Source organism: Bos taurus, chromosome 4, assembly GCF_002263795.3.
Source record: "Bos taurus isolate L1 Dominette 01449 registration number 42190680 breed Hereford chromosome 4, ARS-UCD2.0, whole genome shotgun sequence".
Classification (NCBI taxonomy): domain Eukaryota; kingdom Metazoa; phylum Chordata; class Mammalia; order Artiodactyla; family Bovidae; genus Bos; species Bos taurus.
Genome location: NC_037331.1, coordinates 81,733,947 through 81,760,412, shown reverse-complemented (window position 1 = coordinate 81,760,412; position 26,466 = coordinate 81,733,947). Strand labels below are relative to the sequence as shown.

The following is a 26,466-nucleotide window of genomic DNA, read 5'->3' as shown; positions in this document are numbered from 1 at the left end:
TTTTTCTGCTCTCGGGATAGGGTTTAATTGCTTCTCCCCCAGGGAGAGGGCTTCCTAAAATAGCCCATGGGTCCTCCCTAGGGTGCTCCTTCCTTTGAGTCTGTTGCCGAAGTACAAACCCCGCACTTTCCCCCCACCCCTTCCTGCATTCAAGACAGCACAAGGTGTAAAAACATTCGCACAAAAGCACATCCCACAATTAAAGCTGTGTTGGTTAGGTTGCTTTCAAAGAAGTTTTTTCTTTCCTTTTTTTTTTTCCCTCTCGGAAGCCTCCTGCATCTCTCTCATGCTAGTTGAGCTTTAATAGGGTGGGGAGGAATGGAGAACTCGGATCTGTAATAGCTCTTCACTTGACTGCAGCCAGCAATAACAGCGGGAGCAGTCAGAGATAAGAGAGAGGGGAGAGAGGGAGTGTGTGTGTGTGGAAGAGAGAGAGAAGAGGAGAGGGAGACAAGGACACGCACACACTCAAGCGGCCACTTTTTTTCCTCCCCTTCACTCTTTTCCCCCATCCTAGGATCCAATGATAGCTGGACAAGTCAGTAAGCCCTTGCTGTCAGTGCGGAGTGAAATGAATGCGGAGTTGAGAGGTGAGGACAAGGCTGCTACTTCAGACAGCGAGCTGAATGAGCCCCTGCTTGCGCCCGTGGAATCAAATGACAGCGAGGACACTCCCAGCAAGCTCTTCGGTAAGTCTGTCTAGGTATTTCATTTCACTCCTACCATGGTGTCCGGAAGAGCCATCCACACCCCCACCCCTCCTCTTTTTTTCCCCCCCTGTTGTTCATTCAATTTTCTTCTAAGTACCAAAGAGGATCTTGGCATCTTGGAGGGGGCTGAGCCACCCCAGCTGATGCCAGGCTGGCTGGGAGGGTGTCCTCCAAACTTTTTCCAACCAGGAACTTCCTCCTGCCCCTTTGGACTGGTCAGATATTGCTAGCGTCCCCAGGCTAGAAATCACTGGGGGGAAAAAAAAAGAAGATGAAAATCATCATCAGGAAATCAGTTCCATTGTGAGAATTGGTTAACGTTTATTGAATAAATATCGACTCAGTTTCGGGTTGCTTCGCCGCCTTTTGTTAAGGGGAAGGAGAGTAAAGAGTTATTATCTGTAGTCAAAAGACCAAAGAGGGGAACTGAAAAAATATCAATACTGGTCATTCTCTGCAGGTAAACAAAGGTGGCTCCTGGTATGGCTCAAAGACATAACATTTTGTAATCACAATTAGAATGAACGTCTCTTCTTTTACAAGCGTGATGAGGGAAGAAAATAGGTCCTTGGCATCCCTCCCCTCAGCCATTTCCTTTTAACAGATGTTTACAGCCTCATCCTAAATGTGGAGGCAGCCCAGATCCTTTTTAGAAATCTTTGTTTCGTAAACAAAACAAGAACAAGCAGAGTGCCACTCCAGCAAAGACATCTGTCATTCAAACAGATGAGACTCTGTAAGCCAACTCAAGCAACTGTGATCTCTAATCAGAAAGGGGACCAGGCTGTATTGAGGCGTGTGACTGAGTGATGGATGGTAATAGATGTCTCTGCTGGAGAAGCACTTTATGGGATAGAGTGACATTAGGTTTTCAGAACAGTTGTTCCTGAAACACTTGCTTTTAATTATTTCCAAGTGTTTATATACCTATGACACTAAATATATATTATATATACACATATATAACACATACTAACCTGTTCATACCTATATATACTAACCTGAGATATGTGTGTGTCTCAGGAAGAGAACAAGTTAAAAACAGTCAAGTGCCTAAATTTTAAAGAAACACAGCATCATAGTATAGACTGCTTTTTTAAGAAAGTTATCCATTCAATTAAAAAGATAAGCTGAGAAATGCAAAATATAGAAAGAAAGCACCATAGATAGTTTGGCAGCTTCAGGCCAGCTTCAGCAGAGGAGCTTTCATCTGATTTTAAATACTCACTCAATCCAACATTAGAGGAGTGTTGCAGAGAAACTTTCTGTATCAAATTTTCTGTTGGTAAAATGCTGTTTTATACTTAAGAGTATAATAGATGCCAGTTACAAGAAATTTGGTCCTATGACCCTTTCTTGGAAAAGCAGCAGTTTCATCTCTAACATAAAATTTCCAAACCTAGGCATTAAGGTTTTAGCATTTTCACTCTCAAGAAATATTTTGTTGTAGTCCAAGTTTTTAGCTGTGTAGGAAGAGTTATGTCCTGAAACACTCATTTCATTTCAAAGGGTTAGTGAGAGAAGGCAGATAAAATTGTAAATTACAGGAAGGCCAAAGTCGCACTCCAGGCTCTTTGATGTTGAATATACTAATACCAAGCACTTTGACTTTTAAAATATAATCAATTATGAATTCAACATAACTGCAGAAAATGAATTATGTGTTCTTAAACTTTGTGTGCGGTTTTTAAAAGTAAATGCTCTTTGTAGACTTTGACTTGAAACCCCAAATTGGTTTTTTTTCCCAAGTAAAGCAGTTACTTTGACTTCTCAACATTTGTTTAGATTTTCCAGTGTTGAAAATTGTCATAGATTTGTTATGTCACCTTTTACTGATTGGCGTGGTGTGTAGAGAAATAAACTTTAAAAAAAAATCCAAGGTGGGAGGGGGATCAAAGAAATTTGAATGAAAATTTCTTTGAAAATATATTTTTAAAGTGGAATCTTTACGGAGTAAACTGAAGAACCATAGAGAAGTTTAGAAATCTTAGTAGGTTTTAGATGATACTCGTCTTTACTTTTTGGAATGCTCACCTTCTGAGTCTGTGGCTGAGAAACCTGAAAAATCTACATCTTATATCTAATATATCTTGTTTATTTACTTAATTTTATTTGATCTCTAGAGTGCTTTTTGAGCACAATGTGAATATTTTCCAGTTTCTATTAGATAAAGTAGAAACCAGCAGATGAGCAGTTTTGAAAACTTAAGAAAAAAACTGAAGAAAATATGAGATAGACAGACTAGAAAGCACCCTAGAGGGATGCGTTTTTTTTCAAACTGATTTTACTGTGAACTTCTGATAGATGGAAAATTAAATTGAATATTTATCCTGTCCATTTCATTTAACAATAACCTTGCCATTTTTTTATCTCAATGTTCTTGCAGGTATCCTTAGCTACTAGGTCTGTTCTGCTCTCACCTTAATAAATATTATTGGGACTTAGCATTAGGAATTCTAGTTTATGTAACTGGCTAAAACTTTTTAGTATAACTCTCTCAGAATTTTTCGCAACTTTGGCAACACTTAACTGATACTAATCAAATGGATGATTATTATTTGACCTGAGTATGTTCAAGTTTTTCATTTTTAATAAATGGTTATGATTATACTTTTCTCTTGGTAATGGAGAATCACATTTGTCCTAAATAATTGAGAGCGTCCAGGTTTATCTCTAAACAATGATTTTCTAACATATTCTCTCAAACCATGCTTCTTATAGCATGTTCCTTGTATTTTTGAAAATCAAGCTTCTGGAATGAGAGGAGAAGATTAAGATAATTTTTTGTGTGTATGATCTGTTTACTTTTGTGGAGAGACATTTACTGACAGGAGACAAAGTTCCATTTTTTATTCTAACCGAAATTTCAGTATAAATAGAGTTCTTTGGAGCTCCATCCTCGTTTTGTGTCTTGTTAAATTAGCAGTCCAGAGGACAAGTCTGTTTCTCTCACAGTATGACACCTTCAGCCCAAAAGTACAGAGAAAGGCTAATACAGATGCCCTCTATGGATAAACAAAGGAAATTCCAGGAACCATTGGGCCTTTTATGCCTCTCCTTAAATTGCACCTCTGCACTTAACAGCATCCAAAGGGAAACATACTGGGCAGACTGTTTCAGTGCTCTGAGCCGCTCAGCATACCAGAAGGAGACACCAGCAGCCATATGCCAGCCTAAGGAGAAAGTTCAGAAAAGGACCCTTGTGTTTTATAAAGTAATTACATCAGAGGTAATGTTTTGCTTAACTTGAACAGCCATGGAAACTAAAGTACACTTAGGAGAGATGAATTCACATTTCATTGAGAAGCATGTGCTTAGCTCGTTCTCTGTGATATTATTAAGTACTGCATTATTTGTTCTTGTAAAGACTGTGGAAGAAGTCTTCCCTTTTCAGTTTCTGACTTTGTTATGCTAAGCTCTGAGCTGTAGGAAGCAGAATGGAGGAAGAGTAGACTTGCACTTCAGGAAGTATTATCAGAGAATCTGGTTCTGTGTCTCCCTGTGTTTCAGCCTTGTGATCAGATGAGTGATGCCACACAGGGCCAGTCATTTAATATGTGATGAGTGATGTCCATATTCGAAACCACTCTCAAAACTGGCCTTTGGCAAACAATCTCAAAGGGAAGAGGTTGCTGTGTTTCTCTAGTGACATTTATAGCACTTGTGTCAATGTGGTGCTTCGTTTTTAGTTATGCCCATCAAGAATTCAATGTTCCACATTCAGTCAAGTTGGATGCTAAAATTCAAATGGTAGCATCAACAACTTGGTAAGGAAAATGGCCCCAGAAAGGATAAAAATAATATATATCCCTAGAAAAAAATCTGTACTAAAGTTTTCCCATGCAGTCACAGCAGCAGAAGTGAGATCATATAAAACATGCCCTAAATATTTTCTCTCATATATATTTGAAATTTGAAAGATGATTTATTAACAGTCTTCCTCCTGGGAATATTTTTATTGTTTCAAGTTAAATCTTATGATTGCTTTTCTTGCAGTCCCAACTACCTTGGGTGGCTGGGTTAGTTGCTTACTTATACCCACTGCACGGGAACTGGGCACACAGCTCTAAAGCCTTGAGCTGAGACATTTAGCAAACAAACAAAAACATTTACAAACATTGTACCTGAAATAAAAATTGGTGGTTGGTTTTCTCTTATGATAGTGTGTGTTTTTAGGTTAAAAGCAATGATACTTGCATCCAATGATACTTATAAGGGTGGGTATTTTCAATGTCATTTATTTATGAACAATTGTGAAAGGATTGAAAGTTGGGTCAGTGATTCTTAGCCTAGAAAATGCACTCTCTATGGGGTTTTTCGTTTCCTTTCCTTTCTGTTATCTTTCTCATAGAAACATGCATTAGGAGATTTTTTTTTTTCAACTGCCACCCAGTTTGACTTGATTAGAATTTATGGCAGTGGAGTCGTTTCCAATGACAAAAGGATAAAGAACTAAATTGTCTGTCACCCCTTGAGACAGTGGTCTCTGCAGGTCAGCGTGGAGATCATTGATGGGGTGTTATAAGAACTGCACTTTGTGGTAAAGCTGCCTCTCGCCTGTGCATTAGTGAAGGCCTTCATCATGGCATCACTCTGTTACTTTATTTAAACATCTTTCAATGTCTTGATATTTATAATATTCTGATAAAATAGGCTGGGGCCAAAGAATCAGTAATGGGGCTTAAGCCCAAGAGGGATTTAGCTGGGAGTTGATAAGGAAAATTCCCTAGAGAAATAGATGTATTGAAAATATGTACCATGCTTTGGATCTTTAAAAGTTTCGATATTATGGCTATTGAAAATAAATACTAGTTTTTCACTGAGGAAAGTGTGTTTTGCTAGAGAAACCTTAAAATAACATATTTTAAAGTCAACTAATCTGAGTCAGAGATTAGAGTTAACCAGTGATTTAAAAGAAACCAGTAGAAACCTCAATTTGCATAAGTAAGTGAGGTGCATGATAAGGTATTTGTCAAAAATCAATTCTGGTTTCATAGTCAAACAAGCCCATGCGGTGTTGTTCTCTGATTACTGAGTGGGGAGTGTGCCTTTAGGGGCATTTCTTAACATTTAAGAAAGTCTACTGCACCAAGGTATTTCTTTATAAAATCCCTTGTGTGTGTTTAGACAAATTAAGTTTAGTGTCCCTCCCCCCACCAAAAAGTATTAATATACTGCACTGATAAATAAATCCACTTTGAATAGCACTAATGTGTAAGCTTGGAAATAAAAATAAATTACTATGAAATGTCTCTGCTGTTCAAACTTCTCACCATGTTCTCACTGTGTTACACTGAACTATGTTCATCTCTATGGGTCACTGTGATGGACGAAAGTGCACCATATATGACATAGATTCGGTGGGAACTTTCTCAGTGTTTTCTTTTTCCATCTCTTTGCCATGCCTGGGGTACGGAGGTCAGACCTCTGTATAAAGACTAAAGTTCTATATTGCAGTATCTGAGGATGCTGCTGCTTCATAATACATTAATGAATTGAAATGCAGATACAAATTTACACTCTTTCTTTCATTTTGATTCCTAGGATGCTTATAGTTTGTTGTCCTTGTGGTTAAGTGGTCCTGTAAACAATTGGAAAGAAGATGAAGTATTAGAAATTATATTACTCTGTACCATCACCCCTTCAAATGATCCCTTTTTAGTATTTTTAATGGCTGGGAGGTTTTGATTTAAAGGCTACATGACATTAATATTTTTGTAGTTCATACAGCTTGGTTTATGTCATAATTAATAAATAGAGGGGCATTCTGGATTCAGGCTCGCAAGGCTCAGCCCTTTAGTAGGTTGTTTTCTTTTCTAATTACCTAATTTAATGACAGAGTATTATTCTTTCCAAGAACTGACCAAATAAATATTTCTCCCACTTCAAAAATGAGATATAAGTGACTTTTGGCAGTGGACTTTACTGGTTATTAGACAGTAAACAGATAATTTGTGAGAGAGCAGGTATTTTCTTTGATTGGCGACCTTGCTGGTTTATGTTTGGGGATTAATAATACATCAGACATTCACACATTAAAAAGAAAGTAGATGTGAAGGAGGAAGGATGAAGGATGTGGCTCTGCTATTGGGCTGCTCCTGATTATCCGGGGCCTCCCTGGGAATGGGGGCCGTCGGAGGAGCCAGCGCATTTGCCCAAATTTGCACCTGGCTCCACTTCTCATGTTTCTTGATTTTCTTATGCTGAAGAAAAAGATAGCAAAGTGTTTATACCAAACTGGCACCCTGTCAGGGGGCAATCTGTGTAAAGTTTCCAGCTGTCAGGTTAATAAATTTTTTAAAAATATCCAAAGGCAGAGGTAGCTAGAGAAAGCTCAGAGTGACAGTTGCCATCCTCCACTGGATGGGTGGACGGCCAAAGTGGCTCTGAAATTTTCTTGTTTATTGCCTTCCTAGCCTCTGTACTTCGCTGGTGTTTTTGTTCAGCTGTCCTTTTATGAAAGCCATTTCAGTCTTACTTTTTAAATGTTTTTCCCATTTTAATTTCCAATGTCTTTTCTTTGAGAAGGAAATAAGTGAGCGTAGTTTGTTTTGAAATGATATTTTACCGTTGCACATATACCCTATGCGATGAGCCTGAATGAGGTTCTAAATCTGCCAACACTGGGCTTTTCTTTCAAAATAGCTTCAAGTAATGGTTATATTAAAATTCATTCATAAAGAACTACTTGGGCTTTGGCATTCTGGGCGCTTCTGATGAGGTGTGTTAATTAAACCTGTTGACCTGACTCAGTGTTTGAAATATAAACTCCCACCTTCTGCTTCTCAAAATCAAGAGAAAATGTATCTAAAAAAAAAATGATACAAGTGAACTTATTTACAAAACAAAAATAGACTCACATAAATAGAAAACAAATTTATGGTTACAAAAGGGAATAGCAGGAGGTGAGGTGAACATATATTAGGAGTTTGGGATGAACATATACACACTATTGTATATAAAACAGATAAACAATGAAGACCTACTGTATAACACAGGGAACTCTGCTCAATATCTTGTAATAATCTATAATGGAAAATAATCTGAAAAAGAAAATATAAATGAGTACATATAACTTTTGTAACTGAATCATTTTTCTGTACACTTGAAACAAACACAGCATTTTAAATTAACTATACTTCAATTAAAAAATGATGTAAGGAAAAGATAGTCCACCTTAAAAAAAAAAATCAGATTGCCTACAAATGTGAAACAAGGGCACACTAGTTTGGTTACATCTCTTACTTTATGTTGAGACACTATTGTGAGCTATCAAAAATGGACCAATCCTTTTTAATGTGAATGCAGAGGTCAGGAGAAGTAGCAGGGAATCACTTTTGGTTGTTGCCATTCTCAGAGAAGTGGAAATTAACTTTTTGAGTAAGTGCTCAAAGATCATTTTTAAAAACCACCCTAAACAAGGCACATAATTCCTCTTTTTAATCGTTAACTGATACTTAAAAAAAACCTAGATGTTAGGTTTTTTCATTTGAGTTTTTAAAAGAGAGTCTAAGCTCAAACTTCTCTTATTCTTTCTTTTAAAGTGCTTTTAAGGTCTTTAAGTGGCAAGAACATACTGGTTTTTATTTTCATTAAAATGAAACAACAACATACCTGGAACAACATAGTTAATATAGTATGAGTCACTTTTATTAGAGGACTGTACTGCTATCAAAACTATTTGAAAATAGAAAAAATGATCATATTACAATTAAAGAAACTAAGTAACATCATTACATAATTAAATACATTACATAAGAATTTTGTTGTACTGAAGATCATTTGAAAATGGGATTCTATAATGAAACCTGCATTCCTTAAGATGGTGAATAATTTAAAACCTGCTAGCCTGAAAATGAGGTAAAATATTAAGATATTTTTAGGACATTTATCATGGACCAATGACACCTGACATGAAACAATAAGACAATTTAATGAATGTGTTCTGAGTGCTTTATCTTTTTCTATGAAATAATAGTATTTTCCAGGTAGATGTACTTTTTAAATATATTGTGTTATTTTAATTTCATCCTATTAATGAGGGGAAAAAAAACTCAGGTGAGATAAAAGTTTGTGAAAGTCAAGAAATCCATATTTAAAGATCAGTATTAATACAGTGTTTTAAATTAACAATGCACATTTTCCATTCTCTTATCACTTCTATATTTTATCTTTGTTTTCCTGCATTTCCTTTCTAAGGCACAATGAATGCACAGTGAATGAATGTAACACTACCCATGTAAAGCATCTGTGAGTGTCTACTGTGTGTTCTTCTCTGGTCTTTCTCCTGTGTGTGATACTTCAAATTGTCTTGCTAAATTTGTAATATGCATGTATTTTCTCATCATAAAATTAAGAATGGTATCCACACATAACTTAAATGTCCTTCTCCGATACCTATGTATATTTTAAAAAATTGTTTCCAGATAAAATTAATAGCTTGCCAGTAAAGGACAATTAGTTATAATATAGCATTGCTTCAGGCACAGTTGGGCTCTAATCCAAGTTCCAGTGTCTTCTTTGAAGCTGCTATTCACTGAGCAGAGGAGACAACAGGATTTCTCAGAATTTGTGCAGTTTAATTCAGTAAAGAGATTTGGGGGTTTCTATACAGTTTGATTTATATGGAACAGATTTTAAAAACATACAAAACTTGCCCATGCTAAAGAAGACTTTAAATATTGGGAACTTAAATATTTGTCTACTTGTGGGATATACATATGCTACAATGTAATATTTATCTTTTTCTTTTTTAAAGTAAAAGGCATTTATTTGTGCAATAGGCAGTAAGCACAATTTTGGTTACACATTTCTGTAAGAATTACATGTGCCTAAACATATATTTACATATACACATAGCAAGATATGATAGGTGGTTGATGCATGAAAAGAAATCACATCTTAAACATTTGCTCTTAAAATAGTGTGGTGTAATTAATCTCCTTTTGCAGTTCTTGATGGCCATATATGTGGTGATTTGTCTTTTCATATCAATATGGCAAGATCTATTTTTATAAATTAATGGTTTGGGGTTACTTATTGCATGAGAGAATCATCATGGTTAAAGTAGAAGAGGGACTGAGGATTAATTTGATTTAAAAATGCAAACATTTGAAGCTGTTTAAAAAGCATGAAAAATTATTATTGCACAATGAATTCTTGCAAAACCAACCAAGGGTAGAAGAGAATAAAAAATTAAATAGGAAAACACATTTTTTCCCATACTAAAAAGTATACAGATGCAGAAGTGGTTTGTAGGGTGAAATGCTGTCTTCCAAACTTGAATTTTTTTTTCTTTAGCATACCTAATTTCATTTAGTAAAATATTGCAGAATAGAAATGTGTCCAAAAGGAAATATCCAGTTTTCAAAATGAGAACCATGAAAAGAATATCAAATAAAGCTAACACTTTAATGGCTCTGTTTAATTATATTTATGTACTTCACTGTTATGTATGCAGGGGTAAATATTCAAGATAGGGATTACTTGATTTTTTGTGGGAAAACTTTCATACAGTTTTGGAAAGCAACATGCACCATTGTTTTAGATGTAGATTAGCTCATCTTATTCTGACTTCTAGAATTAAGGCAGATTTTATAAGCTACCTAAGGAATTGCTCAAATTTTCAGCTATACAAGCCTATTTCTTCACTTTAGTCTTGAATCTTTACTTCTCCAATTACATTTCATGCTCATAGTAATTCTGCAACAATTTAATAGGAATCTGCAGGCAATCAGAAAAGTGTTGAAATTAAGCATTACTTTAAAAGGAATTAATGTCTACAGCTGCCTGCTTTGAAAAAAAAAACAAAACTGGTCAGATTGGAGATTGCTGATGGCATTGACATGGTTGTATTAGCCTAGGATGGTAGGTACCTGTCTTGTCGGCTGTAGTGTATCAATATGTTTTTATAATGATACAATAACCTGAACCCTGTAACAGTTTATGGTCCTTTTGAGAATTCTTATGGATTCTTAGAGTGACGGAGGTCTGAAAAAAGATCTTGAAAGCTTTCACAAAATCTGGCTAGGTGACAGAAAGCTAGCATGACTGTGATTTAGCTGCTAAGGAATCCTATTGACTGGGAACATCATTAAACTTTTAAGTTAAAACAAAAATCACAAGACAAATGGTAGATATGAAGGGCAAAGCGTACCCAGAAGGACGGCAGAAATTAAAAAGTGCTGAAGGGTCTGAGATAAAAGGCAAAATTCAGCAAGCTCAATGTTGATCTGAGTATTCTACTTAGAAAAAGGATTTTTGTTCATATACTGTTCTGAGTAGTGCCATGTGCCCTGGAAATCGGTGTGACTACATTTCCTTCCTGGGATCTATTGGACTTCGTGATTGCTTTTTTATTTTCCCTGACAATTTTTAGTCAATGATAAATAAAAAACTTGAATTTTGAATCTGGCACCCATGAAATATAAAACCAGAAGCAGCAGGAAATAACCAGGACAAGTAACTTCACATCAGTTTATGCCCACAGATATCAATCTTCTTAACATTGGTAATACTGCTAATTTCTCTGGGCTTTTTAAAATACACTTCCACACGAGCTCTCAAAACCCATAAAAGTGTGGCATGTAAAGTAAATTGTTTGTCACTTGCCGACGACCTGCCATATTTATTGTCAGGAGAAATGGACATTCTCTGGAAGAGCAGTTGTTAAAGGCCAAACAATTTTTAAAGATGGCAAAGATGCGTGAGGGTTTTCCTTTTTCTAACAATGAGCCACCCCTTCAGACATCAAAAGACAAGATAATAAGACACTTCAAGCACAATTCAAGATTATATTCAACATCTAAAGGCTCATCTCTTGTCAGTTTGCATTTACTCTCTCAGGGATGTGATGCTTCTATCATCTTTCTGTCAAGAGGAGTCTGGCAGAAGAGGCGAGGGCTCTTATTTCACACACTTAGGGTTTTTTATCAAATAGCCCACACTCGTTCTGATTCAGCCAAAATGGGGGGATAATTTGAAAAAGGTCATGCAGAAGCACAAAAATCTCATATTGATTTGTGTGATTAGAAGGCATTAAAATTGCACGTTTATATTAGTTGCTGAGATATTTTGTCAGTTTATTTGGTAATACACTTTTGCAGCTTAGAAAAAAAAAGATGACTTAAAAATTGCAAATAGATGGCTGAAAGCTAAAATTGTCTCCTTTAATGTAACCATGTTTGAACATTTAACAAGTGAACGTAAAAATGATTTAATGCTTTTAGTATAACAATATTTGAAATTAGCTTATATAATGAAATACTTCATGCAATGTAAAAGCAAAATAGCACAATTGTGCCTATCAGAGGAGAGAAATATATATGTGAAATTATTTTTAAATACTTGAAAAATTGATTTCATATATTTATTATAAGATAAAAGATGACATTTTCAATATAAATGTAATTATGAGGTTAGTTTATAAGGGTTATCAAATTTTTAACATTTTGTACTCTTTGAAATTACAATGCTATTATATTTGTCATTTTATGCCATTCTTAGTATATATACCCTTTTCTGGAGAGGGTACTAAAGAATAAATAAAGGAATTTTAAAATTATTATTATTTTCTGTCAAAATTCATCACATTTCCTCCTTTGCTCTTTGACACTCACAAAGCCATACAAAGAAGCATTCTATTTTTATTTTTGGTGGTGGGGCAGGGGCAAGTCTATAGGAGTTAGAGGAACCAGTTTTTCCTCTCAAAATAAAACAGTTGATGAAAACAAAAGCATGACATCCTGGGATCATTTCTATATTAAATCTTTGAAATTACTTTTCCTAAGAATTTTCATCAACTCTATGTGTCTTCATTTCTTACATTTTTCTTCTTTGTAAGTGTTTTGAAACTGACCTTCTTACCTTTTGCTACTTTCACATATCAAAACAAAGGAGGTGTGCGTATATACAACGTAATTACGGCATGGTGTCATAGAATTAAACCATAATCTGTCCTCCTTATTCTATAAGTCTTTTCTTTACAGTCAATTCATCAATTCAACAAATATTTGTGAGTGTCCTCTTTGTGGAAAGGAGCTGTGTTCTGAGGACTCAGTGGAGAATCATCAGAGAGAATCAATCACCTAGTCCAGTTCTCCCACTACCAGGATGCTGAGGATGCAAAAATGAACAAGACAGGGTGGCCCCACCGGTAAAGAGCCCACAACCAACATTATACACTGACATTCTATATTTACTTCTTCATGTCATGAGACTCTTCAGGAAATCTTAATCTTCAGTGTTATGCATTCCAGAAGTTATTTATTGGTCATAACCTAAGAATTTAGAAAAAATATGACCTCCAAAAAGTGAGAAAGAAGAGAGGATTATGAAGTAATTCAGGCCAGAAGATGTTCATAGCGTTTCCATTAGTTTGGTGCTTATGATTTAAAACAAATGTGATTCTTTAGCAATTGTCCCTTAGTCATAGCCGAAGGATACAAGAAGTCGGTTTATCTTTTCCTCTCCTGCTTTTACAATCATTCCAAGATTCTTGTTTGTTTATTGTACAATGTAATATAATGGGCAAGTCTCTGGAGTGAGCTGGTTAGATTTGAGTCCGGCTCTGCTACCTGTCAGTACATTAAAATGTTTAAGCCTCAGCTGTGTGTCGTTCAGGGGTGCTGGACTCTGCAACCCCATGGACTGTAGCCCACCAGGCTCTTCTCCCATGGACCTTTCCAGGCAAGAATACTGGAGTGGGTCACTGTTCCCTTCTCCAGGCATCTTCCTGACCCAGGGATCAAACCTGGTTCTCCTGCATTGCGGGCAGATTCTTTAGTTTCTGAGCTACCAGGGAAGCCTTGGCTTCCCCATCTCTAAATGAGTTACTGATGGTACTTACTTTATAGGAAAGTCTTGAAGTTAACATGAGATGATATGTGTAGAGCCCTACTGAGTGCCTGTAGTGCAGCCAACAAACACCAGCCTACCACACTTTATTAAGAGTTGAAAATGAACTTGCCATTTTCAGAAAGAACTTGATTAATTTTTAGCAACAGAGATCCAAAAACCAACAACCAAAATTGTGAGGACTTTGGAATGAGCCATGCTTCTGGGAAGCTTCAGTTCAGTTCAGTTCAGTCGCTCAGTTGTGTACGACTCTTTGCGACCTCATGAATCACAGCACGCCAGGCCTCCCTGTCCATCACCAACTCCCAGAATTTACCCAAACTTATGTCCATTGAGTCAGTGATACCATCCAGCCACCTCATCCTCTGTTATCCCCTTCTCCTCCTGCCCCCAATCCCTCCCAGCATCAGAGTCTTTTCCAATGAGTCAACTCTTCGCATGAGTTGGAGTACTGGAGTTTAAGCTTTAGCATCAGTCCTTCCAAAGAACACCCAGGACTGATCTCCTTTAGAATGGACTGGTTGGATCTCCTTGCAGTCCAAGGGACTCTCAAGAGTCTTCTCCAACACCACAGTTCAAAAGTATCCATTCTACAGTGCTCAGCTTTCTTCACAGTCGAACTGTCACATCCATACATGACCACTGGAAAAACCATAGCCTTGACTAGATGGACCTTTGTTGGCAAAGTAATGTCTCTGCTTTTGAATATGCTATCTAGGTTGGTCATAACTTTCCTTCCAAGGAGGAAGCGTCTTTTAATTTCATGACTACAATCACCATCTGCAGTGATTTTGGAGCCCAAAAAAGTAAAGTCTGACACTGTTTCCACTGTTTCCCCATCTCTTTCCCATGAAGTGATGGGACCAGATGCCATGATCTTAGTTTTCTGAATGTTGAGCTTTAAGCCAACTTTTTCACTCTCCTCTCTCACTTTCATCAAGAGGCTCTTTAGTTCCTCTTCACTTTCTGCCATAAGGGTGGTGTCATCTGCATATCTGAGGTTATTGATATTTCTCCCGGCAATCTTGATTCCAGCTTGTGCTTCTTCCAGCCCCCCACATTTTCTTGGTCAAAAAAAGATTCTGTGCATCTTTCCTTCTGATGACAATACCCTTCCTTCTTTAGGAATGTGAGTCACTGCATTCTCCCAAAGTCTGTTCAGGAAAGGATTCAGACTTACAATAGATTATGAGCAGTTTCTAGAAGGGACAGTACTTGATGATCTTCATGTTGAAGAGCATGCGGGCCAAGTGATTAGCAAGGGTGGCGGGACAGTTCCATATCTTCCTCTTTTCTAAATTTGAAAAGTTGGAGCATATGATTCTTTCAAATCATAGGAATTTAAAAAATAATTTTGGCAGTGGGAAGTGATATGAAACCATATGTCTGTGGGCGACAGCAAATGCTTCTCTAACTTGTAGATCAACTGGATCGCCTGGTGGTGGACTATGGGTGGTATTCCTCTGAGGTGGACAGTTTTCTCTGATGGAACTCGCCACTCTCAGGCCAAGCAGTTATTTCTTTCCACCTTGACCACATTGTTGCCAAATGAGGAACGTAGCATTGGCCTCCAGTTAAATGGTCAAGAGAGTTTTAGAAGATGCCTATATGACCTTATCAAGGTGAACTATGCAAAGTTTCAGAGAGAGTTAAATATCCCACTGAAGTCACATGAAGCTAGGGGAAGAAGCTACAGCAGAAAGATTGTAACCAGGGTTCAAATCACTGCTCTTGGCCTATTCTCAGAGCTGTGCCTCTTTTGTCTCTGTTTCCTCTAGGGTGTTTAAGGGACTTCTCAGGTGGCACTAGAGGTAAAGAACCCTTCTGCCAATGCAGGAGACATAATAGATGTGGATTCGATCCCTGGGTCAGGAAGATCCTCTGGAGGAGGGCATGGCAACCCACTCCAGTATTTTTGCCTGGAGAATCCCATAGACAGAGTAGCCTGGTGGGCTATAGCCCAAGGGTCGCAAAGAGCTGGACATGACTGAAGTGACTTAGCACACACTCAGGGTGTTAAAGATTACATAAAGGAAAACAAGTTAGGTGCCTGCTCATGGGAGTGTTTAATAAACAGGAGTTAGTTTCCTTACCTCTTAGACCAAATGTATCTTTCTGATATTTAGAAGTGACCCTGTAGAGATTCTGGATCAGATATTAATGATCAGATGAGGCAGGGGTTTTGAATGATCAGATCTGGTGTTTGAATTTAACTTTATCCACAAAAGCCAAACATCAGCTGAAAATGAAGACTGTAATCTCTGCTCTAGAAATAAAGTGGATTCAGTTAGGTTATGTGTCTTTTCCACCCCACTGGGGAGCTCTTTTTGCCTCCAAAGTCAAGCACTTCTCTCCTAATGTTAGTTGTGTGTTGATGAGGTATTAGATACTTGGCTGCAAATAGAAGTCCATGGTGTCTTCATACCTTTGGAGATTTTTATAGCCAATGTTTAATTAGGACTTTCTAATATTCAAGAATGAACTCTTTGTATTTTTTTTAAAAGAATAAACCAAAACTAAGATATCAATCTCAAAACTCTTTCAGTGCAATACCACTAAGAATTGAACATGCTGTGAATATTTGAATGGGTTAAATTTACATTTGAAGCCATATTTGTGGAAAATGTGTTATTACCTTTATTAAGGATATTTAGAGACTTTTGGCTGAGATTAATAAAACTTACTTCCTTTTATAGATACCAAAGTGGTCAGAATCACCAAGGGAGAATCTTTCTGTTGTTGTTGTTACCATGGTAACCTCACATAATTTTTAATTATATATTTATTCATGTATTATGCACATTTATCAGAAATTATTGGCATTTCTTAAACCACATATTAATGTGTCAATTCATGTCAATAAATAAGCAGTGATATTGAAAAATATTAAATCATGCTTTCAGATTGAATTAATGCACATGGTTGTGTTCATATTAAGCAGAAGAGACAAACTCTTCTTGAAGCCAGTGGCAGTAACCATCCCCTTCATATATAATGAGTGTATTTGACAGTTTTGACTTTCTTCTCTGAATGTATAGATTATTTTTCCCTTTACATGTCCTAGCTTTTGTTACTGTTTCCTTAATGAATTTCTTACTGGGTAAACAAACAGGTCTGTCTCCACGTTGCTGTGCCACTGGGTAAAGGCAGCATGGAAAAGATGCTAGTGGGAAAACTAATACAAGATTGGGTCTATTTCAGGGTTTATATTGTACAGAGGGAAGAAAACCCACCTCTTCAGGCCATGCCAGGAGTTGGGTACAGATTTATTTACTGAGCCTGTCAGCCAGCTCTGATGTGCTTCTCTCATGCCTTTCCCTTCTGGCTACCACCCAGAAGATACTTTCATCAAGTACTGCCCCCTATAGCTGAATCTTCCAATTTTTCATTTTTTCATAAAAGTTAAGCTGCATTCTTAATCTGTCCTAACTAAAAGTCAGTGCTTAGAAGAAGAATTGCTTCCTCCAGGTAAGATTTGTTTGTTTGCTTAACTGACTTTTCTGCTTTTGTGTTCCATAGTGGTTAAAAATCTTTCTCAAAATCCTCAAGACTCTAACAGTCTTAAACACCCCTAAGCATTCGTAGTTTATCTTTTTATTTAAGCTTTGAAATAGATGTGCTAACTATTAGGCTTTCTTGAAGGCAAACAGCCCCATGCTTTTATGCTACCCTTTGAAAGGACATCTTGGTTCTTGGTCTTCTTATCCTTCAGAGATGCACTTTTTTCCTATCAGATATCAGCCTTTTAGAGAAAAATCTATAGACTCTATTTTGCAGCACGTGTTAGCTAATATCACTTGATTTCAATTAGGTTAAAGGGGTGAGGTGTGAATAACCATTTACTATCTTGATGTGATCTCTAAGTTGTTCATTATGAACTCACTGAGAGGTTAATTTATTCAAAATCCTTTATTGTGTCCCAGTCTGCTGCCCACACTTTTTTGTGGTCAAAAATCTTTGGACCAAGTTTCCTGCTTTCCTAGATTACAATGGAATCTTTCCTTCCCTTGCTTTCCAACTGTTCTCTCATTTTTTAACCTCTTTTGCAGCCATTTCCAGTGCTTGCCTCGTAATACAATGACTTGTGCATTTGTCTGCCTCCCTTGTTGAGTAGCAAGCCTCCAGAGGACAGATAATAGATCCTGCATATTTTAAGTGTCAGATAAATGTTTTTTGAATCGAACTGCTTCTGAATTGGATGTTTCTGGACATCATCCACACTTGGTAAATACTTACTGAATATTAAGGGGAAATAGACTCTACCCACAGGAGTCTACGATTCAACTAAAGTAAGAATGTGTGTGTGTGTGTGTGTGTGTGTGTATTAACAAAAATGAATGACAAAGCAAAGGTAAAGAAACTTCTCTGGCAGTCCAGTGGTAAAAACTCTGCCCTTCCATTGCAGGTGCCATGGGTTCAATCCCTAATCTGGGAACTAAGATCCCATAAGCCCTGCCACGTGGCCAAAACAAACAAAAATAAAGGTAAAGAAGTGTTTGTTCACATAATCAACAAATATTTATTGAGTACCTTTGTGCTTAGTATTGTCCTAGGTGTTGAAAATACAGTGACAAATTAGAATTGAATTTTTTTTCATGGAGTTTACAGATGATAGGGAACTCAAATATGAAGTGATGATTGTCTAGAAATTTAGTAATTTACCATTGTAAGAAATGCTTTGTGAGAGAAGTGGGAATCCTATAGGAATGAATAATAAGGGATTGTGACTTAGTTTGAAGGTTCATATGTGATGGTGGACATTGAGTGGACAATATGTAGTTGCTACTTTGACAAATTACTCCTCTCCAGTTGGATATAGTCCTGGTGGAACTATCAAACAAGATGTCCTATCTTCTCCTGGACAAAAGAGTTGTATGTGACCATCAGGTGCTCAAAGTAGGTGGTCAGGTGCTCTCTCCTGGGAATATCACTCTTGAATTGAGTGATCCCAGGTCTGAAAAGCAGCTAGAGTACCTCTAGATGGTAGTGACCCCAGAGACTGTCACTAGTTTTCACCACCTTGATTCCTGGAAGAATCTTTGTTATCATCTTTTCTGAGGTCTAGATCATTAGCATTTTCATTTCACTCTGTGAGCTACCCCCAATCCCTTATGACAAGGGCTTTTCTCTTCCTTTCTCTTTTTGTTTAAGTGAGGACCTAGAGATGATCATACTAAGTGAAGTAAGATGAGAAAGACAAATGTATGATGTCACTTATATGTGGACTCAAAAAAAATGACAGAAGTGAACATATTTACAAAACAGAAGTAGACTCAGAGACATAGAAAACAAACTCATGGTTACCAAAGAGGAAAGAGGGGAGGGAAAAAATTCATGTTACCTAAAACAAAAGAATTCTTACACTGCTATGTTTCTTATCTCCAGAGCTGTATTTAGATAAGCTATTTTTCTAAGGATGATTTCTCAAAGTTAGAACAGAGAAGGCATTCCAAGTTGAGCAAACAGCTTGGGCAAAGGAACAGAGGGAGAGAGTTGTGTTCAGTTATAACTTTATAGGATGAGAGTAAAGAATTAGGTCTTAGTAGACAAAGTGGTAGGGCCAGGTGAGTGTTCATTATAAATACTGATATCTGCCTTTGGAATTAGCAAAGCTGGAGATCTCGAGGGAAACTACATAGGCTAAAATTGTGTAGCTGCTTCCCTTCATTCCTCCTGTCTAGCCTGAGACCCAGCCAGAGTGTCCATCACCAGTCCTAAGGATCTTCTACTAAATTTGGATTTAAAGTACCACTTGATTTTTAAAGTGCAAATACTCTAGTTACAATGATATGATTGCCTAGTCTCATTATCTATTGCTGCATTACAACCCACATCAAAACCTGGTGGCTTAAACAACGACAAAATGTATTTTGCTCCCAAATCTTCAGTTTGGTAAGTGATTGGTAGAGGCCATTTCTCTTCCACATGGTTTCAACTAAGGCAGTTCAAAGGCTAGGAATTGGAATCATATGAAGGCTTGTTTTTTCACATGCCTGGTGTTTGGTCCTGACTATTGTCTGGGACTTTATCTAGGGTTGTTGACTGGAATACCTGTGTGTTCCTTCATGTGACCTGGGCTTCCTCACAATATGGTGGTTGAATTCCTCATAATATGGTGGTTGAATTCCAGGGCAAGCAATGCGAGAGAGAGAGAGAGAGTGAAAGAGAGAGACAAAGCAAAATAGATAGATAAATAATAGATAGTGACACCAGGTGGAATATGACTTTCTTAAACGAGAGTTTTCTAACTTGTCATTGGAAGTCAGCAACATCACTTCTACCGCTTGTTATAAAGCCATCACTATGGTAATATATTACTTCTGCACATCTATTTCTTTTCTCTCTGATAAATTAACATAAGTAAATGCATTTTGGAGGCAATGTCCTCTTACTTAGTGAACAGACATTCTAAATGAATAATCAGATCTTGTTTGAGGCAAGGCTATATGGGGGTAACTTCTGCATCATTTAATGAGTTATAGCTGAATATCTTCTAAATATTTCTGTATTTATCCTACTGAAGTTTACCTTACTTTTATCAATTTCATTTTTCTCACAGAGATGAAGAGGTTTACTTTAGATTTTGGAAACTGAGTCTTAACTCTATAAACATGAATAAATAAAAGAAGTCTTATTTTAGAGTGTCAGAGGCAGATGGAAGCTAGAATCTGGAAGACCACTATGTCCACACTATGAAAGACCATTGGTTATAGCAAATGAAAATAGATTTCCCAAACCTAACATATTAATTCCAATACATTTCTCTTTGGTAATAACATACAGAAATTTCAGTTATAATAAACCATTTCTGAGCTTTTATGTCTTCCATCAGACATTCTAAAGTTGGTATGTTCAAAGGCATTTCATATAACTATTGTCATTTATAAGAAAATCATCTTATTACAGTTTTTAAAAAACATTTAAGTATTAAATACCTTCTACATTTGAGGAGTTTTACCTCAAAATTTTTCTGGTTATATGAAGTATACATCCTCTTCATACATATATTTTTTAACTTTTAAAATTTATGTATCTTGAATTTGTATAAAAAATTGATTCCACACTTTCTAATGTCTGATAATTTCTATAAAAAGGGTCACCAGAAGCAAGAATGAGTATTCTGTGGTTTAGATAGATAAATGAAGTAGAAGGTTTTTTCTGGTTCTGTTGAGAAAAGTGAGGGAGCAAGAAACAATATGGAAACTCAGAATTAGCTGTGGTTATTTTAAGTATGGACTCAGGAAATTAAAAGGTCCTGGACTCCTATTTGTTGTTCAGATGGTGGCCTGACCAAGAGGCTTTCAGTAACTGAAAAGTCGTGAGCTGAATTCTTTTCAGTATTAGAAGAGTTACAACCCAGAATCCTGTTTTCCTTGGATCAGTAACTTCCAGCCCTTGTTTCCCCCAGGAAATACATGAGAAGCCAAGCTAGAACTCTGCTGGTCACCAGCCTTCACACACGGGACTGTCAATGAGGTCCCTGGGTGGGAACAGGGAGTAGGGAACTGTGGGAAAAGGAGCTTGGGCTCCTAACCATTCTCTATAGGTTAGGGCATGTGGCACAAAAACGCAGTAGGAGATGCCAGTCTACAGAACTCCTTACAAAAAACACTTCCTTTAAATCCAGTAAAACAAATGTAATGACAAAGTAGATTTACAGGTGTGTCTACAAGCTAAATCTCTACTACTTCCAGACTTTCTTTAGCAATGACAATGACGACGATGATGATGATGATAGCTGTATAGACTAGCTTCTTCAAAGTATTTCTTCTTGCAGAAATTCTAGATATGTGTTTATCAGGATTTGGTCATCAGACTTCAGGTAACATAGAGTTTATAGGATTATGAGTATTGTTTTTCTCCACTACCTGAAGCCTTATGGTGGCTTCCTATTGAACTCAGAATAAATTTCAAACTACCAGGACATGGCTCCCATGTTCCAGACTATACACCCCCTGTTGACCTGCAAGTAATCTATAGCAATGCTGAAATAAAATGCTTTTGAAGTTTGCCTTTTCCTTATTTAGCTTTTGTATTGGAGCTCTATATGGTAAATATTTTCCTGGGCAAAAATATTTTTATGGCAACAGCTTAAATGGCTATGAGGTATTTTGTCATATGGGTGTGTCATCATCCATTACAGGACAGTTAGATATTTTCCAATTTTTAAAACTGAACCTTTTTGTAGATAAAAATTTGTTTAGATCTTTAATCATGTCCTTAGAATTAATTAGTGTAATTAATTTATTAAGTAGAATTATTAGATTAATAGGTATGCATATTTTAATGCTCTCCAGAAAGGATATGCAAATTTTTACATCATAAACAGTACTTGAGACTGTCCATTTTCTGATTCTTTACGCAAAACTGATTTTTATCTTTAAGTCTTAGATAATTTGAAAGGTAAGATATGATATCTCTTATACTTTACATTTCTCTGATTACTAATCCAGCTTAAATCTTTTATGATTTTTGTCTATTGGTAATTCCTCTGGAGAATTGCTTCTTCTTGACTACTCCTGGGAAATCCATCTTTTTTCTTATTGCTTTTTGTGAGCCCTTTATATAGAAAAACATCAGTATTAAATTTCCCTTATTTATAAACTTTCATAGACATTGCTAGATAGACCAAAAAAGACATGTAACAAAAGTGTGATGGGAAATGTTTTCTTTTGAATCATCTACTTATCTAAAGGCCAACAATTGTTTTATACATAGCGAAATATTATAGTAGCTATTTTCATCAGGATCCTGGCAGGAAAGAGATGGCACAGTCAGATTAGGTAAATGGATGTGAGAGTTGGACTGTGAAGAAGGCTGAGCGCCGAAGAATTGATGCTTTTGAACTGTGGTGTTGGAGAAGACTCTTGAGGGTCCCTTGGACTGCAAGGAGATCCAACCAGTCCATTCTAAAGGAGATCAGCCCTGGGATTTCTTTGGAAGGAATGACGCTGAAGCTGAAACTCCAGTACTTTGGCCACCTCATGCAAAGAGTTGACTCATTGGAAAAGACTGTGATGCTGGGAGGGATTGGGGGCAGGAGGAGAAGGGGACAACAGAGGATGAGATGGCTAGATGGTGTCACTGACTCGATGGACGTGACTCTCAGTGAACTCCGGGAGTTGGTGATGGACAGGGAGGCCTGGCATACTGTGATTCATGGGGTCGCAAAGAGTTGGACACGACTGAGCGACTGATCTGATCTGATCTGATAATAATAGTACTATTTATAAATGTTTGGATAGAATGTAAGGAAGTACGAGGGATAATAGAAATGGTCTCCCCCTCTCCAAGGTAAGTAACACAATGCCCTGATCACTCTTGGACCCTTGGAGCTCATCACTCTTGGACCAATACTCCCTCCCTTTCCTAAAAGGATAAAGTGACCTCAAAAGGGTGAAGGAAGGGACAGATACAAAAACCGAGAAAGAGTGTTATTTGGAAAGGACCACCTCTCTTGAGGTATGCAGCCATCCCAAGACCCTACAGGAAGGGCGGCAAGGTACTGAATGTCCCAGTTTTATTCTCTTCCCTCCTTCCATTGACAATACCCAACTGGAAGCCAGAGGGAAAGAAAGGTTTTGACATAGTGTGTATAGGTCAGCCCCTCAGGGCACCGAGCAAAATAGAAAAGAGTAGAGTATAATCTGTAGGAACAAATGGTTTTAGCACAGTGGGGTAGAACTATGATTCTGAAATTGGTCTCAAGAAGGCTCACTTCCCCAGTTTTGCCACTTAACTGTTCTTTAACATCGGTGATCCTCATCTGTAACATGAGGATAACCATAGTGCCCACCTCAGATGGTTGTGATAGTTGAAGATAAAGCATTTGGTATAGTCTTGGCATATAGTGTGTATAGTGTAGAGGCAGTTGAGGGTCTAAGGAAGCTGTTTCCTTGTGTTGATGTTTTCTTTCTCTTTCTCCCTCTCCTTTAATAATCCCCACTTCTATCCTAGCCTGGTTGCTGGTTGAGATTTGGCTGGGCATCTGGAGTGTAAATTATCAGGGGCCAACCCTATTCCTTTCCTCAGCCCTCAATTAGATGGTTCATGGCAATGCGCAACATGCTATCCAAACAGACGTGCATATCACCCTATTGATCCTTTGACCACTGATGCAGGGGGGCTCTGGGGTATGTCATGCCATGTCCCCAGATATTTCATCATATTCTTCCAGCCTAACCACTTTCCAACTGTGGCATATACTCTGAGAAAATATTTCCTAGAGATGCTTTCACTTGTTCAGAGAGATTATGAAATAAAATAAATGTATCCCCCAAAGGGAATTTTTCTCTTATTCTCACAATAGCCATATGAATGTACACACTGCTGTATTTAAAATGGATAACCAACAAGGACCTATCTGATAGCACAGGGAACTCTGATCAATGTTATATGGCAACCTGGATGGGAGGGGAGTTTTGGGGAGAATCAGTTCAGTTCAGTCACTCACTGCCTGTCTGTCACTTTGCGACCCCATGGACTTCAGCATGCCAGGCTTCCCTGTCCATCACCAGCACCCAGAGCTTGTTCAAACTCATGTCTATCGAGTCGGTGATGCTATCCAACCATCTCGTCCTCTGTTGTCCCTTTCTCTTGCCTTCAATCTTTCCCAGCATCAGGGTCTTTTCCAGTGAGTCAGTTTTTCACATCAGGTAGCCAAAGTATTGGAGCTTCAGCTTCAGCATCAGTCCTTCCAATGAATATTCATTACTGATTGAATATTCATTGGGGGAGAATGGATGCATGTAAATACATGGCTGAGTTGCTTTGTTGTGTACCTGAAACTATCACAGCATTGTTAATCAGCTATATTCCATAAAAAATAAAAAGTTAAAAAAATAACCATATGAGATGAGCTTTTAGCAGCTGTCCACAGACTTTTGTTTCAATGTTGTTTTCTAGATGAAAATAAAACAAAATCATCAACCCAACAAAATCTATATGTGGAGAATTTTGTATATTGAATATGCATGAACACATCCAGTTATATATATACTCTTCAGATTTTCTAGGCAGTAATTTGCAACCAAAGTGTGTTTTCTTTTAAAACATTAGTAGAAGAACTTCCCAATCAAAACTAGAAGAAAATTTCAAGAATACAATTATACACAAAAATTATTTATTTTCCCTGGGAGGTTTCCCAATTTTATTGTTTCTTATTACTTTCTAAGTAAAGTAACAATAATTTTATATACAGTTACTACCATTTTAATACTCAGTAAGAAGTATAAAATTGCCACATTTGTGTTTATTTGTTTTAAACCAAGGCATTGATAGCTTACCCGAGTTGGTATTAGAAGGGAATAAATACTTTCTGATGAATAGTAACAAAATGTGACCATGGATATAATCAGACATCCTCTCCATCTGCTGAGAAGCAATTTTAATTTTTCTATATGAGCTTCCAGAAGCAATTTTAATTATTCTATATGAATAAAAAAATTCATATTTTTAGAGGATTGGTTGGTAAAAAGAATTGTTAAGTTTTGTAGAGTAATTTATATTTTATTCTAATGAATTAGAATGAATATTAGACATATAGTTCTGGTCCATCTATTATGCAGTAGGAAATGTAAATCACATGAGTGACATTAGATTAAGTTATTTTGGCTTTAAAATGTGAGTAATGTTTCCAATTTGAGTCCGATGATTTCAAAACTCAGAGTGGAGTCAGTAGACCAAGGAAGATTTTGAAAAATTGAATATCTGTCTGGATATTTTAAATCTATGCTCTTGGAGTTATTTAGATCCATATGCATGACGGAAATACTATAGAACAGTATTGTGTATCTTTTCCCAACTCTGCATTCAGTGACATGATGTTGAAGCTGGCCCTGGAGAAAGGATTTATACCACGGAAGCAGGAAATGCTAAAAATCAGGATTTTATTTATTGTCTTGTTGATTGTCTAGACTTCAGAAAGTGATTTTAAGGTTAATGTAGATTAAACTTATAACTATGTTATCTCTATGGGTGTATATTGTGATTAGTGCAAAGACATGAAGAAATACTCTTCCTGTATTCAAAAAATATTATATGAGTCTACAGGGAAATCACTATGCCATTGACAAACAAGTGAAGTTTGGCATATCTTTTTATTATTTTCACTTTCATCTTACTTGTTAACATACATGAAAATATCAACCAACATTTAGTCAGGATGTTTGTCAATGGCATGAGTGACTTTTTGATGAATCAGAGAGTAATCAAGTATCTATCAGTCATCTGATTTTGTAACACCACTGTTGATAATAGAAACTCACAATAGGTAATTCCCTGGTTGCCCAGTGGTTAAGACTCTGCCCACTTACTGCTGAGGGCCCGGGATTAATCCCCAGTTGGGCAACTTAGATCCCACAAGCTGTGTGGTACGACAAATAAATAAAAGGAAAAAAAACTTACGGTAGATTTTGTAAGAAATAGTAAATCATAGTTATAGCTTTACATAATTTTAAATAAAGGGTATTGCCTATTTTGTTATTATTTGTAAACCAGGTTACAGTTCTTTATATCTGTTTATAACAAATGTATGTATGTATAACAAATGTATATATGCATACTCTTTTACCCCTGAGAGCTGGCCATTAAGCTGTTATCAGCACACAGTTGATTGGATGCTATTTGGTCTAAAAACAAGTCTGAGAAACTCTGTATCTTGGTCTCAACATAGCTTTAGGGTTGTGTGGGCCCACAAAGAGATTAAGAAGTTTTACAAAGAATAATTTGATCTGAAAACCATCATGAAGACTTTTAGAAAGGATTACCATGGTAGTATTTTGGCTCTAGTGCCAACTTATTTATTTATTTTTTCTTAACAGAAGAAGCTGTTTATGAATTATTAATACTATTTAGATTTTTATGGATAGTAAAATTTAAGTGAAATTGTAGCAAATTTAGA

The 26,466-nt window shown here is 36.8% G+C and overlaps 1 protein-coding gene across 2 annotated transcripts in view; it reads left to right on the top strand.

The window, feature by feature from the left end:
- Positions 1-229: 229 nt before the first annotated feature.
- POU6F2 (POU class 6 homeobox 2) overlaps positions 230-26,466 on the top strand; it is a 389,312-nt gene continuing 363,075 nt past the window's right edge. Inside the window, exon 1 of one of the 2 annotated variants that reach the window (XM_024990668.2) lies at positions 230-689. In XM_024990668.2, coding sequence (XP_024846436.1) covers positions 524-689 — 166 coding nt within the window. In that variant the 5' untranslated portion in view covers positions 230-523. The remainder of the gene's footprint in view (positions 690-26,466) is intronic. The other variant, NM_001433523.1, reaches the window with a different exon arrangement.